We start from the raw sequence: 15,672 nt of genomic DNA on the forward strand, positions 1-15,672 counted from the left end.
TTGGCAGCTACAGAACACTTCAGGTTCTGTTACAGGCAACAAGTAGCAAGCCCTTGGGAGCAGCTGTCAGACAAAGCCACAGTATCAGAGCCACCACAATTCTGTGTCAAGACCTGAGAACATGAAGATCAAAGCTTAGCACCGAGGCACTCAACTGCATGACCAGGTGGATATGCCAAGCCCATATCCCCTTCCTGGTTCACACTCCTTACTGTTGGTTGAACTGCTCCAAAAAGCACCCAGCCCAAACTTCTACCTTGAGTGGCTGCCGATGCCCAGGACCCTGAAGGGGTGTGCCTGTGGACAGGGCTACGCTCCTCTGCAGCAACAGTGCTCTCACCCAAAGCTAGAGGATCTGAAGCGTCACACAGTGCACCTGCCAACCAGCCCACCTGTCTAGTGCTGACTTGACAGGATGATAATCCAGTCACAAGTGCCCTCAAAGCTCTACATACAACTCATGGCCTAGTCCCTGCTAGCTGAGTAAAAAGGAAAGTGCATTAGCATGCTCACATAACACTGGGAGCCAGCCACAGGCAAGGAGCTACCCCATGGGAGCAGCAAGGAGAGACAAAGCCATGTTTGCCACCTGACATCTGTTTCTGCTGTGTAATATGCTGAGCAAAGAGCATTTTTAATGGGAAAATCTGGCCAGCTGACAGACATATAGCAAGAAAATGCAAGGAGCATGTGACATGTGACCAGTGCAAATCCTTGTCACAGTTCATAGTGTGAGATTTCAAAGCCCTGTCACAAAGTCCAGGCTGTTTGAAACAAACTCTCCACCCTTCTGAGTGCAGAGACAGCAGATTAGCAAGTGAATTCCCCTTTTACTCTCACTGAGGGAAAACCCCTGAAATCCCCAGGTAGTTAAAAAGGTCTTAATTAAACTCTAATTATGACAATAGAAATGCGAAGCCTTAGTTATTTTGGTTCCCACCAGCCAGCCCATTCCCCATCCCTGATGTCTAGACGTGGAGGCTGCAGGTGTGTCTGCACAAAAACTGAGAACAAAAACAAGTCTAGGTCACAGACTCCAGCAGCCAAAGATGCAAATAGGATCAATTCAGTTGTTCCAGCTCCAGCTCATGTGCAGAAAACCCTGATGTTCCCATCACCTGAGGAGGGAGGGCTGCTCCTGACAAATACAGCTTGAAGTTACACCCTCAGGGCAGAAGATGCAATCAGGTTACCACAAACAGGGTCCTGTCCAACTTGTTTAGCAATTAAATGCTCTGCTCCTCTGTCAGCTCTTTCATCAAGCATCTGCTCTTCATTTTGCTCCCAACTGAGATCTTAACTACTCCTTGCAGATCTTGCACCATGTGCCTCTCCTTGCTTTTTCTTTTTCTGAGGTTTTCCATTACTGTCATTGTCAAAAGCGAACCTGAACCAAAGTTTTATGAATGGAAACACTGCCAGATCTGGCCTCATGATCCCAGAAATTAAAACCAAACAGTATAGCTGACCAATTACATGTAGCAAAAAACCCTCTTTATTTGAAATGAGAAATCTAGCACAATTCTCTCCCATTTTATACTGGTACCTTTTGCATCTAATTTCAAGCCATCACTTCTAACTTCCTTAAAAGGGGGGGGAGAGGAGAGGGGACCAAATCAACCAACAAACCATGTAACACATGTAACAAGGCAGTGGTGTCTTCGCTTCCTACCTTCCCCACAGATGTAGACTGTTACTAAATAATAATTTTATATGAGGGGCTATCAAGGGCAGCCCTTTCACCCAAGTGAGTTTATAGGTTAAGTAGGAAAAATGATGTTGCTGTTATGTCAGAAGGGCTGTATTTGCTAAGCAGGAGTCTTACAGCTCTCATGTTAGCAGTCCAGAAATTGGAAGAGCTGGGAACCCTCTAGAGGAAAGCAAGAATCTCTCAGTGCTTTGTTGTTGCAAAGGTTGCTCTTCGACTAGAAACATGAACAAATATTATCCTAGTTAATGCAAAATGATCAATGTAAAAAACTTTGTTTCATTGTCTATCTGCAACTAACTGTATGAGGAACCGGCTGTAACATGAAAATGGCAAGACTTTCAAGTGCTCGTCCCAGATTTGGAGCCAGGATTTCAAGAGCAGTCAGCCCTTAGTGGCTGCCTGCTTTCTACTGCCACCCAAGCAGTTTTGAAGACTACCTTTGAAGATGTAGTCATGCATTCGGATGCTCAGATAGGAAGAGTGCTGTCATAAGGTCTGGCCACAGGTAAATCATGTGGGGAGATAATTCTCAAATCAAGAACAGACAACAGGTAGAATCTTCCACAAAGTGTCCCCGTATTGGAGAAGCCAAACCAGAGAGGGTCTTGGCTAGGAAGTGGTGGACAGTGTTTACACTCTTAACCATAGGTCCACACAAAGGGTAGACATAGGTCCAAACTTTTTGTGTTCAAGTTTAAACCAATTTGTGAGAAATGCAGCCTGGACATCACCTCAGTATACCAAAGCAAGTGCATGCCACAGTACAGGCCAAAGTCTGCTCATTTTCTGAGCCAACATAAAACTAATATTCATGACACTACAGCTGAAGCCAACAGCAAGGCTGCACAGGTTTTAGACTGGAGCACTAATGCTTCCAATACAACAAACATGTAAGCATGTGCATAACTTGAAAGGAACAGCTGGGAGGTCTGAGGGACTGACTTCAGTCCTGAAAGTCAGTGGTGGCAGATTCTATACAGCTACAAAAATCTTCTATCTTCTAGAAGCCCAGATACTGCTAGAAATGAGACCTGAATCCTTACAGAGTATTACAACAAGAGGCACTACCCCTGAGAGAAGATGGGTGGAAGAACAAGTCTTTAAGAAAAACTAGGATAGAAAGAGCATTAAAGGAAAAATGAACACCATGGCCCTGACATGGAGATAGACTAATCTTTCCATACTCCCTAAAGTTGCATAGAATTTAGAACAAGATTGACAAGGCAGTAAAGTATTTCAAAAATAGTGTACCCATCACTGTGCACTGTACAGAAATGATACTTTTATGACTTAGCAATGTGGGCAGCCAGCCTGAGTGAGCAAGAACAGAGACATCTGGCTGGCAAAATAAGAGAGTCATTAAAAAAAGATAAAGAGAAAACTGGTACAAAAAAAGCCCCATGACAGACAGTGTTGGCTGTTGGGAGTATTTTCTTTATTTTTTACTGTTCTCACTTCACAAGGAGAAGAATGAAGCTGATAGCTTGGGTTTGTCTGGACTTTGCAGTTGCTGAGCATTGTGAAACCCAGGGAGACAACAGTAAACTGTTCCAGACCTTTGCCTGCAATAACATACATCAACAAGGCCTTGCTCAAAGCATGGATCAAAACAGGAATGTAGCTAATAACAACATATTGCTTGGAAGTGGCTTGGGAGTCCTCACCAGGTAGTACAATCAGGTTGAATGTGAAGGAAAGAGCAGATCCTATACAGAAACAAACTGAAACCACTAAACTTGCACCTCTGCCAAGTAAATAATTCCTCTCTGCTGTAGGATAAAAAGCATCCCTCTAAATGGCATCCAGAGGGACCTGGACAAGCTTGAGAAGTGGGCCCATGGGAAACTCTCAAAGTTGTAAAAGACCAACACAAGGTGCTGCAGCTGGATTGGGGCATCCCCTGGTATCAGCACAGGCTGGGGATGAGCAGATTGAGAGCAGCCCTGCTGAGAAGGACCTGGGGGTGCTGGTGGGTGAGAGGCTGGACATGATCCAGCAATGGGCACTCACAGCCCAGAAAGCCAATTGTGCCCTGGGCTGCATACAAAGCTGCATGGCAAGCAGGTTCAGAGAGGGGATTCTGTCCTTCCACTCTGCTCTGGTGAGACCTCACCTGGAGCACTGCATCCAGTTCTGGGGTCCTCAGCACAGCAAAGACATGGACCTGCTGGAACAAGTCCAGAGGGATGGATTGGATGGATGGAGCACCTCTGAGGAAAAGCTAAGAACTGGGATTGTTCAGCTAGAGAAGGGAAGGCTTCAGGGTGATCTGTAAACACACCTTCCAGTATCTGAAGGGAAATGACAAAAATGATGGAGAGAGACTTTTTACAAGGGAATGGCTTTAAACTGAGGGTTGGTTTGGGTCAGATATCAGCAAGAAACTCTTTATTGTGATAGTGGTAAGGCACTGGCACAGGTTGCCCTGGGAAACTGCCTGAACAAACTGAGAAGAAAGCTCCAAAATCAAAGATTTACAGAATGACAGCCAGCCATGAAAGTTCACAAGTAATTTTCTGAAACAGCCAAGAAATTGGCTTAGAAATAAAATCATCTGTTTTCTGGTTCTTCTTTTCCTTAAGCTGCCCATTTTGGAAATCTGGTAGTGGGCAGAAGTGAAGGTGTGAATTTGCAGTGCAGTAGCTGCTCCAGACCTGCTCTCTCGAGGGACTCCCCTGGAAGTGAGCAGGCATGGAAGAGCCACAGCCTGCAGGATGCTCATGTGCACCTCCACTCACTGTGGGGCAACCATGGGCTGTGATTGTCCCAATTAGAGGCAAGTTTCTCCTGCAGATCTGGTCACCCTGGCCCCCTCAGCAGGCTGGGCAGTTCTGGATGTTGCAGCTTTGTGTCCCTAGCCAATGCAGCCTGATGTTTATTCCATCTGCAAAACAGCACAGCAACAGCTGCTCTTTGAAGAAAGCCGTGTGAAGGCTTAAAGAGTCAACATTTGCAATGAGCTTAACTGGGACATAATTTGCAAGCAATATTTCTCAGTCTCCCTACTGCTTTCTTACAAGGCAGTGGAGAGGAATGCACATGGCCCACTGTCTCTCTCTCCACCTCTCTCATGCTAAACCAAAGGGGCTGTGGCAGCAACAGAAAAACATGGAGAACAACATTAATAAAGCCTCAACCAGGAAAGAGGTGGAAGAAATGAGACTTCTCAGCCTATTCCTGTGTTAGCTGTGAACAAAGAGACAGCATAAGGATTCAAAGCACAATGTTAAGCAAGATTGAAGATGCAAATGAGGCTGCCCAGCTCCAAACAAGTGAAGTGATGTCCTGCCTGCAGTTAAGGACTGCACAAGTGATGCAGCCTGTGCTGCTGTGCTATTCCCTGCACAGTGGTTCCCCACCAATGTTGGCTGGGGTAGCAACACTGCAGACATTTGCCCCAAAATGCTGTCCCTGCCCTTGCTGGGCTGCACCTCCCCTTCTGCTCCTTCCCTTCCAGCACAGGAAATTCTGCATCAGTGACAGGACAGGATGCAAGGGAAAGGGTTGGGCATCAGTCGAAACTTCCCAGCTGCATGACCTAAGATCCTCCCACCTTGTGCTATCAGGGCATGCTGCAAAATGCAGGTCTCACCTATTCCTAAGTAAATGCCACTTCATCTCCCCAAACTAGCACCTCCCTGTAGCAAAGTCATCCAACATCAGAGAGCAACCTTATGCCTCCGTGTGATTGGCACAGGACAGTGACAGATACTGTTCCCTGGAGTATTTAGTTCTGAGAGGAACACCCCAACACATGGACAACACAAATGTCACTCTACTTGCCTGGTGTGATACTGCATGAACAATGGTGCTGAACTCCATCTGGTTTGCAAACACAAAGGCGCTAGGACCAGCACCCACACTAGCCTGTGAAGCTCCCTGCAGAAAACTGTGCTGTGCTGCCCTCCACCTGGTATCAAAGGAAGGGAAAAAAATCCGAAACAAAAAAAAACCCCACAGTTTTCCCAATGTAGAGGGCCCTATAACTGCGGGCATTTAAATATCCACTGTGATACTTTTACGATCAGCACTTACTTCTCAGCAGTACTCACTGCACCCCTGCTTTGCCCAAGAGACCACACCTTTCTTTTTAACTTGCTATTACAAAAACTGAGCCCGAGCCTGTCCTGGGCTCCTGCAGGACAGCCCAGTCAGGGGCAGAGAGCATACATCCAAAGGTTCAGCGTCTCTGAGGGTGGAGGCTGCCCAAGGAAGAGAACAGGGGTCTCCCCAGGAAGGCCCAAATGAATTTACTATCTGGGCTGAACTCCTATGCTAGCAAACTCCCCTGAGGACTTAAGCAAAGACACAGGTGGCAGGGAGCAAGCAAATCACTGGGTAGAAAGCACTTACCCCACACCCCAGCCCGTGCTCTTGCTGCTGTGATATCCACCTGAGCAGCCAGCCTGGCACCCTGCACACCACTCTGCCTCACCTGGGAGAAGTTCAGCCCATTGAGCAGGTGGCACTGCTCTTCTACTTTCTCCACAGCACCCGTTTGCTTCCGCAGCCGCTCCGCTTCCTGGGCCAGGTACAGATCCAGGACGGGCACACCCCGTGACTTGATGTCTGCTTCTGTCAGAGAGTTCACCATCAGCATCGCCCAGACTGGCCTCTTCCTCTCCCAGTTGCCAGCAATGGCATTGAAGAGATAGTCTGCATACAGCCCTTTGCCCCGCTGGTCTGGGGTAATCCAGGATGGCATCATGAGCTTGACATACTCCAGGTGCCGCTTGAGTCGGTGGTAGATGTCACGGGGCAGCACATCCTGGAGGTTCTCCCCCTGTGGCAGGAGCTGGCAGCTGGTGAGAGCTGAGATGGTGTAGGGGTCAGTGAGGTCCAGCTCAAAGTACACGATGTGGCTCTGCTGGAAGGCTTTTTTGGAGTTCTCTGGGACAAAATCCCAGACACGCGTGTACGGGACATGGATGGTGCCAAAGAAATAGGACGGGGGATCTTTCTTGATGGTCCACAGGAAGGAGTTTAGCTCATTTTGCTGTGAGAGAGGGAGACACAGATGAGTATGTGCACACTTACTTACACCAGGCCACTGCAGTACAGGCTTAAGGTGCCAAGCTAGCAGGTCACCTGGCTCAGCAGCTTGCCAGCATGGACTTTTCCTAAAGTGACTTCACTCACACAGAGTCCCCTTTGACCATCCTTTTGCTCAGGTCTTGAGGTCAAAATTCAATTTTCATTAAATAAAAACGTGAGAAGATTGGCCATGGCTTTCTCCTCCTGAATGGTAGCACTGGGTCTTCTCGACAGTAATCCCACCTGATACATCACCCAGGTATCTACCAAAACCAGCAGCAGAGCACAACCCTAGCACATCATCTCCAGGCAGGTTGCTTATCCAAATTCTGCCTTTTATTGAGTCAAAAGTTGGCATCACTTTGGTGAAGCGGAGCAGGACATCAGGGTTTCTATCGCCTTCACCTCAGCCCAGCAAGGCATCTTTCATCAAAGAAACTGTTGTGACAGTCAGAGAGTCATGCAGCGTCTTGGGAGAACTTTCCTCTTTGAGTATACTGGTTGTGGTTGAGGTGGAGTGAATTTACTTCACAGTGTCTATATGGGGCTATGTTTCGGATTTGTGCTGAAAACAGTGTTGATGACATAGAGATGTTTCTGTTACTGCTGAGCAGGGCTTACACAGCATGAAGGCCTTTTCTACCTGTCCTAAGACTCTACCAGTAAGGATGTTGGGGATGCACAAGAAATTGGGAGGGGATACAGCCAGGACAGTTGACCCCAGCTGACCAAAGTGATATTCCATATCATACGGCACCATGCTCGGCACAAAAAGCTGGGGGAAGAGTAAGGAAGTGAGGGGTTTTGCCTTCTCAAGTAACTGCCACATATGATAGAGCCCAGCTTTCCTGGAGATGGCTGCATACCTGCCTATCAAAGGGAAGTGGTGAGTGAATTCCTTGATTTGCTCTGCTTGTGCGCATGGCTTTTGCTTTACCTGCTAAACTGTCTATCTCAATCCAAGAGTGTTCCCACTTCTACCTTTCCAGCACCCTCCTGGATCCCATGGAGGAGGGATTCAGCGCATGGCTGTGTGCTACTTGGTTGCCAGGTGGAGTTAAACTATGACAGTGAGACATTAAGAAAACGAGTAACACAAAACACAGCTGGCAGGCAGACTTGCCAGAGCAAGTAGAAATCCAGTTTTACAGGGACATAGCACATGGCAGATAGACACATAGCCAAGACCCTTCACAGCCCAGTTCTCCTTCTTAAGGAGCAGAGAAGGGCATGCAATACCTTGGAAAATAAGAGAAAAAATTCTGCAGACCAAAAGTGGCCTATGGTTCCTGAGTACACACTTCTAAACACAGTGGAGGAAAAAGTTTCTTTCTTTAGATTAGCTTTTTAAAATCTGTCCAAAACCACAGCCATCAGAAAGTCAGAATCAGATTTAAGTTTGTTCTGCTGAAAAATGTACCTCACAGCATCACCAGGAACACCTCAGTACAGGCCTGTGGTGTTCCCGCAGGACAGAAGAGCAGATGGGATAAAATGGATCCTGCTTAAATCCTTCCAACTCACTTTACACCAGCACCAGGCACAACCTTCCTCACCCACAGCATGCATGAACCCCACTGGTCAGCAGTACTTACTGGAGCAATGGATACAAACAGTTTCTGTCTGCGCAGACAGGAAGAGGTAGCCTTTGCATGTCTAAGTAAGAGAACAGGCTTCCAGATGCACTCAAACATCTGGTCAGCTGTGAGCCAGTAGATAACTTTAACCTCAGTACTGGGGCTAACTGTGCATGTATGCTGATCCAAGAAGCCTGCCTGACTGCCAAATGCAGAACAGTCTGCTTGGAGGAATTTATTGGAAGCACATTGACTATAAATTTCTGACAGTAAAGCCACAGGGTCAGAAAGGTTAATCTTACAGGCTGCTCTGCAATGGCTTATCCCAGACAACCTTCTCCAGCAGCTCTCTACATCAAACCCAGGCCATGTGTCAGGCAGCACTTCAGAGAAGTGCTACCACCAGTCCAGCTTACCAACATGCACCACAGAATCATAGAATATCCACAGCTGAAATGGACCCACAGGGGTCATTGAGTCCAACTCCTGGTGCTATACAGGGAAAAAAAAATAAAATCACACCATATGCATTGCCCACAACAAATATATTGCAAAGGGCTCTTCTGACTCTTCCATAGTGTTCAAGAGTCTGAAGGATACTTCAGATCCTGGTAACACCGTGCTACAACTCTATATCGTATAGGACAATCCTGACACCACAAAAACCCTCCTGAAGACCATGGGAAGAAGGGAGAACAAACAGGAAGAGCACCAAGAGCTGAAGAAGATACAGGGCAACAGCTGAATACAAATCTGACATAGACCTGGGAAGAACACAGGAAAATGAATGTGCAAAGTAAAACAAGAGGAAAAACAAAACAGGGTTCCCCCTGTCATTAGTCAGAAGGGAAAAATGAAGGGATTCACCAGTGTGGAGGGAAATGAACTGAAAGTAGTGGTCAGCCAGCAAGAAGGAAGGACCAGAAGTTCTGCTTTCTATCTAATGCAAGTGTAAAGACAGAAGAGGCAGCTGGGGTAGGCAAGGGGTTAGAAGGTCAACACTTCTCTTCACACAAGTCTAACCATGTGTCTGGGAGTGCACAAGAACAACCACAACTGCAAGGAATTGTAAAGAACAAGTGGTCACCAGCCAGCTTAAAACTTGAACCTAGCTCCTCAATAAACCCAGCCAGAAGGCTCAACCAAGTACCAGATGAATGGTACTAGACTTTAACAGGGATCATCAGTGTTGCTCTGGACTGCTGCACACAGCCTAGCTAGAAAGGCTTTTGGCATTACACTCCTTATTTGCTCTGCACAGCCCTCCCACTTTCATAATTGGATACTGAGAGCAGAGTAATACTGCCAGCTATTAGTGGTACCACTGAAGAAATCTCACAGGCCATCAGGCACAGAGTAAACCCTTCCTTCAAAGGGCCTGTAGCACAAGCAGAAAAAAGCAGGCTGAGACCTAGCAAAAATTTTCACACAGTCCTCAAGACTGAGACCTTACAAAGCAGAGCAGCTGGACACTCTTGCTGGCACTTCCATTTCAACAAGAGCAATCACAAACTTGGAAAGGACCCCAAACACCATTCAGACCTGCCTTCTCAGAATAGCCTGGAGCCAGCATGAGAGGACAGAGAACCCTCAGTTTTCCACCACTGATGGGGAACTTCTCCAGACCCTCCAGAGTCAGTTTCTGGGCACCAGCAGCTCAGTATCATCACTAAGTCATGGTACAAGGGGAGCTCACAAAGCCCACTCTGCCTCCAAAAGGCTGCTCAGGACATGGTAATGCCTCACACTCCTTTGGCATCTCCTTTTCTTCAGAAGGTGGAGACTGGAGTCCCAGCACTGCTCTGTGTCCGTGCCAGACCCCTGCAAACACCCTGCTACTGCTCTGCGTGAGAGGGGATGGGTCAAAGTCCTTCGTGTGCCTGAGCAAGTCTGCCTTCCCCTGCTATACCTTTGTGCACTCTCACATCCCTGCCCACCTCCTGGAGCTCTCACATGTGTCACTGCAGCTTCAGAGAGGGAAAAGCAAGGATATAATCTCTCCCCAATACCGTAAAAGGGAAGCTGTTAAGCAGTGCTCTAGGTGGCTGTGAGATAGCACAAGAGCAGTGCCAAGGCTTGTTCAGCATCACACCATACACCATCACTGGCAGCACCTCACTTGCCTGAGAGCGTGCAGTAGATAAAGGTGATTTTCCTTTGCTATGGGATCCTTTAACACAGCTGTTACATCAAAAAAGGGTGCTTTAAAACCAACATAAATTACAGTCAAAGTGGTGTCCTGGAGGCTTAAGAGAGCTGGACTGTACACTTGAGGGATTTCAGTTTCAGCAGCACAACAAAAAGGTTCACGAATAGATCAAGATGCACATTTCTGTCTCCACTCTTCAATTTACTGGTGGTACTCATGATGGGAAAAACTACGAGCAAATGGAAAGAGTGGCAGCCCCAGAATAGAATACAGCTTGCTCCCATCTAAAAACTAAAAAACAAGGCAGAAGACTGTAGTTATATGGAGAATGAGGGCTCAGAGGGAAAGAAAATCTGCTGTCTGGATGTGAACTCCAGACGTGGAAAACCTACACTCGGTCTGCTTCTTTCTACATCAGTTTTACTTTCTTCCGTCTCATCTATGTTGACTGTGTTTCAAAGCACTGTGCAGGTAGGTGCACTCTGTGGCTTCAGGCAGTTTCAGGACCCCTAATCTTAATACTCACCACTTGGCCTCACAGCTACTCTTTCTTCCAAATCTCAGCCCAGAAATGCACTGTTTCTTAATCTACAATATTCTCTTACCTTTTTTTTTCTTTTTTTTTTTGCTTGCTGCAGAAGACAGAGCATGTGGCATGCAATATCTCACCCAGGCAAACAACCCTATAACCCTCCCTATATGGCTTTCTCCCTCTCTCTTATCTATCCTGGCGTCATATCCTGTCATGTTCGTTTATAACTAATTAGGGTGAAGATTGTGATTTTACTAACTACATTAAATGCCCATGCAACTACAGTAATGCACACAAAAATGCTAGGCACATTTTAGTAGTCTTGAGCTTTTGCCCACCTGCATTATTGACACTTTCAAACTCAGCCTAAGACTCTAAGCAGAACTCACTTAGCAATAAACACTGCGCTGGCTACAGCTACTGAAAGAACACATGTTCAGTCTCCATTTGCCAGAAGTGAAAAATAAAAACAAAATTTTTAACTAAAAAGCCACAGGTAGAGATGACTTGCTCTGCTGAAGTGCATATATGGGGAAAAGTAGCCATAAAAATTAATTGGCCCTCTGTCAGGAACAACACATCATAAAAAACTAACCCACTACCACTACAAGCATTCCACTGTTAATCTCTAAGTTCTGGCTTCAATTTTTCCTGTACACTCCAAGGTTAAGCAAAAAGAAAGCACTACCAGACCACATTACTTAGTAACTGGCATATAACCCAGAAAGATTTTAGCATACTTTATTTTAGATTAATTGTTCTCAATGTCTTTCTTTTTTTCCTGTTAAAAAAAAAAGAAAGAATGGTGGGGCACATTATTGCTTGTAGTTTTAACTATAATTTGGAGTGATGATGAGAAAGCTCTCTTAAATATTTTATGTTCATTCCTTAAAATAACTTCTTTCTTTCTTTTAGGCGCTGGCGTGCATAATTTTTTCATGACAGAAACTTTAGGCAACCTAACAAAAAGAAGAAACCTGTAGTCTAGAGAGGTAAGAAAAGAAAATCCATAAAGAACTAAAATAAAAACAAACAAAAAGCCATGCCTGATGATGGAGGAACAAGAGAATATATTTTTTCCTGAGGGGTTGGATGTAAATATTCGTAAAGATAAACTTAACAGCTTTGTAAATAAGGCAGATGCTGCCATACCTAGAGAGTGTAGCTACTACCACTGTCCTAATGACCCTAGGAAACAGCTTGCCAATTCCACAACTACAGGTGGTCTTATGTTTTAATGACAGAGTAATCAGCAGATAATGAGATATCATTAACACATTTCACCAGCAGTTTTGCTAGTAACTGGCAGAAGTCCAGTCAATATCTCCTGAGCAAAACTACCTGCCTGTCCCACCAAATCTGTGAAATTTCCACAGCTATGACTTCTGCTGCTCAGGCTTTCAGGGGCTGTCCCCTTCGTCCTTGCTCTCAGTAGCTCCTGTCAGTAGTTTCACAGCAGCTCACAGGTTTTTGCACTTCACGCCCTCAAGGGGAAGGAGGCACTCACTCCAAATGCTTGACCTGTCTTTATGGCAGTGTAACAGCTGGCCACCTATAAATCCAGTTGACAAACTGGTTCCAGGGACAAGCAAATTTTAAAGACACTATCCCACAAGGTAGGGTTAAGCTCTGTTTAACTCAAGCTAGGCAGACACCTCCAGTGAAGCATGTGTAGCTTGGCATATGGTTGAATCAGCAATTCCCTAACCCCTAGAAGAAGATATCCTGGGGAACTGGCAAGCTCGGTTGGAGGCAGCAAGGCCCCAAGACCAGGTGCAAGTGAGAGGGAGGAGTAAAATCACAGAACAGACCTTCAGAGTTGCAAAACTTCTCACACCTACCCTGCACTGAGTCTGCTGTGGCTTTGGCACCTCCCCAGTGCAGCGGATCTGCACTTACTTCTGAGGGCATCCAGTCTCCGTAACAGCTCTGCTGGAGGAGTTAACCCTGCCTGGGAAGGATAGTGAGCACAAGTGGTGGTCCACATGTCCCAGAATCACCTCGGGTCCAAGTAGATGCCAACAGACAGCATAGACGGTCCGTTAACACAAAGTTCAACAAGGCTTTTCCTTCATGATTTTTGATACTTTCATCTCAGAAGCTTCAGCAAGAACGGCTTCTCCTCGGTGTCTGATTTTTCATGGAAATGACAGCCACCCTGTTCACGAACTTCACACTGGCCATAGTATCACCCCTAACCTGCAGCACTGACCCTCAGCTGTGTTAAGCACCCATTGGAGCTAGGTCAGCCCATGCTGCGCCTGGTTACTGCAGTCAGGCTGATGAGGTTAGAAGACGATCAAAACCTAACACTATTTGTAACCGCGTTTTCACTCCAGGGGCACGACCTTTTGATGGTCCGAACCTGCTCCAGCACCTTAGCGTTTCATAATAGGGCTGGAGGGTACCCCTGCGAGGGATGCTGGCAGCAACTCACGCCGGGCCAGTCCGTCCTGTGGCGAACGGCGCAGCTCGTCCTACTTAGCACAGGTAAAAGATCCTCCTGGGCTTCACCTCGGGGGTCACGCTCTTCCATCAGCACTCAGGCGGTGGTCGTCCCACCTGGCGCACAGCCCCAGGAAGCCACCTCCTTCCCTCTGCTCCCGGGCAGCGGCCGCCGGAGATCCGCGCCCCGCGCCCGCCTGAGTCCGGGCTGAGCTGCGGCCGGGACGGCCCCGCACACCCCACGCTGCCGCCACCGCCCCCCGAGGGGCGCAGACCCGCGTCCCCAGGGCACCCCGGCCGCCAGGGCACCCCGGCCGGCACTTACCTTCCTGCGGAGCGGGCAGGCGGCGCGGCCGTGCCGGGCTGTGGCCAGCAGGAGGAGGGAGCCCTGCAGCAGCAGCAGCAGCAGCAGCAGCGGCAGCTGCAGCAGCAAGCACATCCCGCCGGGGCGCACCATCGCCGCCCTGCGCGCAGCCTGTGGACCGCGTCCCCCTGCGGTTTCTGTTCTTCCCCCTTTTTCCTGCCTCCACATCTCCCGTTTTCCTTCTTCTCTCTCTCTTTTTTATTTTTTTTTTTAACTTAATTTGACTTTTTTTGCCTCCTTTTTTTTCCCCCCTCCCCTCTCCCGCTCGCTTTTTATTTAGTTTGCTAGGGGTTTCTTTGGCCAGGCGATCCAGTTCCAGAGCCCTGGCAGGAGCGGCCCCGTCCCCCAGCCGAGCCCTCTAGTCGCTGCCCCCTCCTCTTAAAGGGTCCCGGGCGGGGGAGGAAGGGGAGGGCGCGGGCCCCGCCGCCCCGGGGGCGGGCGATGGGGCGGCAGCGGGGGTCCCGCAGCCTCCGGCCAGAGCCACGCACCGCAGGGACATCCCGCCTGGCCCCGGGGGCCGCGGCGGCTGCGCCCCCCGCCCCGCAACCCTCGACGGCCGCGCCGCGCCCGGGCCCGCCGGGAGCGCACGGCCCCGGCCCTGCCCGCCGGTCTCTGCCCATCCCGCGGCTCTGCTGAAGAGAACACAAAACGGAATGTGGTGGTTCTTCGCAGGCCTCTTCGCCGGCTTGAGCTGTTCTGACTCGTTCTTGTTTCGGGGTGGCTGTTGCAAAACTGTGTGTCCAGGGTGCTTTGCACAAGCGGTGTTCACAGAATGACAGAATGTTCTGAGTTGGAAGGGACCCACAAGGATCATCGTGATCAAGCTTTTAAGTCAATGGCCCTTACAGAGTTTGAACCCGTCACCTTGGCGTCGTCAGCACCATGCTCTGTGATCCTTTTATGACCAAAAATACACTGAAAAATTATCACCGTCTCAAATAGTGAAATTCAGCCATTTTTGCTGAGGAGACTGGTATTTAAATCATCACAGAAGTACCTCTTGCTATTAAGTACAGTCTTAAAAATATTGGGAAAAGCCAAATATATCAGTTTTTAGTCTGATGCAAACTAAAACAATGAGCTTTCATGGGTCTCAAGATATTCAATAGGGTCTTCCTGATAATTTTACTAGGCATGTGTAATTAATTCACATATAGCAAAAATTAGCACTTTTAAGGCTTAAGCTAGGTCAACCTTTAAAGTTAGAACACTAACACAGTGGCTCACTAAGGTATATGGTGGTGCTGTATGGAACATTCCCTCCTATATCATCCCAAATTGTTTTAATTCAGTACTTCCAAACACTGAAACCAAAATCTGTTGAAGCCTTAAATAAAGAGATAGTAGAGGTCAAAGGAAAGGGGAAAGGTTATGCCATTCCACGAATCAGCATCCGCTACCTAATTAGAAGAATAAGGTGTTGCTTTTATGGAGACCTTTCTGCACAGTGCATTTCTCCATCTATTCTATTTTATATATATACATAAATATAGTATATATTAGTAATATATACTATTGTAATAGTAATATATATTATATATATTATGTATCTGTAAAATATACTATTTAGTAATAGGGTTTTTACCGTTTCTACTTAGTAGTCATCATTATGCTCACTGTCCTGTGGGAATGAATGAGGTTGCTTCTGGATTTTTTTTTTAATTACTGGTGGTTCTGACCTACTCTTGGGCTGAGTACACAGAATGAACAAAGATGGTCTTAAAAGACCACTATAATTTCTTTATGATGTGGGCCATTCCTTCTGAAGCTGTGCACAAAGCAACAGGCAGGCTGCAGACGAAGTGTTTCAGGCTATTTACAGACTCAGATAGCCATTGTTACTTTGACTTTCCCATATTC

The 15,672-nt window shown here is 47.3% G+C and overlaps 1 protein-coding gene across 2 annotated transcripts in view; it reads right to left on the reverse strand.

Annotated features, from left to right (window-relative positions):
• The window catches only part of LOC135407275 (metalloprotease TIKI1-like), a 67,476-nt gene extending 53,235 nt beyond the window's left edge, over window positions 1-14,241 (reverse strand). The window contains exons 1-2 of one of the 2 annotated variants that reach the window (XM_064642173.1): window positions 13,774-14,241; window positions 6,147-6,707 (exon numbers count right to left, since the gene is read on the reverse strand). In XM_064642173.1, coding sequence (XP_064498243.1) covers window positions 6,147-6,707; window positions 13,774-13,980 — 768 coding nt within the window. In that variant the 5' untranslated portion in view covers window positions 13,981-14,241. The remainder of the gene's footprint in view (window positions 1-6,146; window positions 6,708-13,773) is intronic. The other variant, XM_064642172.1, reaches the window with a different exon arrangement.
• Window positions 14,242-15,672: the final 1,431 nt, after the last annotated feature.

This window comes from Pseudopipra pipra, chromosome Z, assembly GCF_036250125.1.
Source record: "Pseudopipra pipra isolate bDixPip1 chromosome Z, bDixPip1.hap1, whole genome shotgun sequence".
NCBI classification, from domain to species: domain Eukaryota; kingdom Metazoa; phylum Chordata; class Aves; order Passeriformes; family Pipridae; genus Pseudopipra; species Pseudopipra pipra.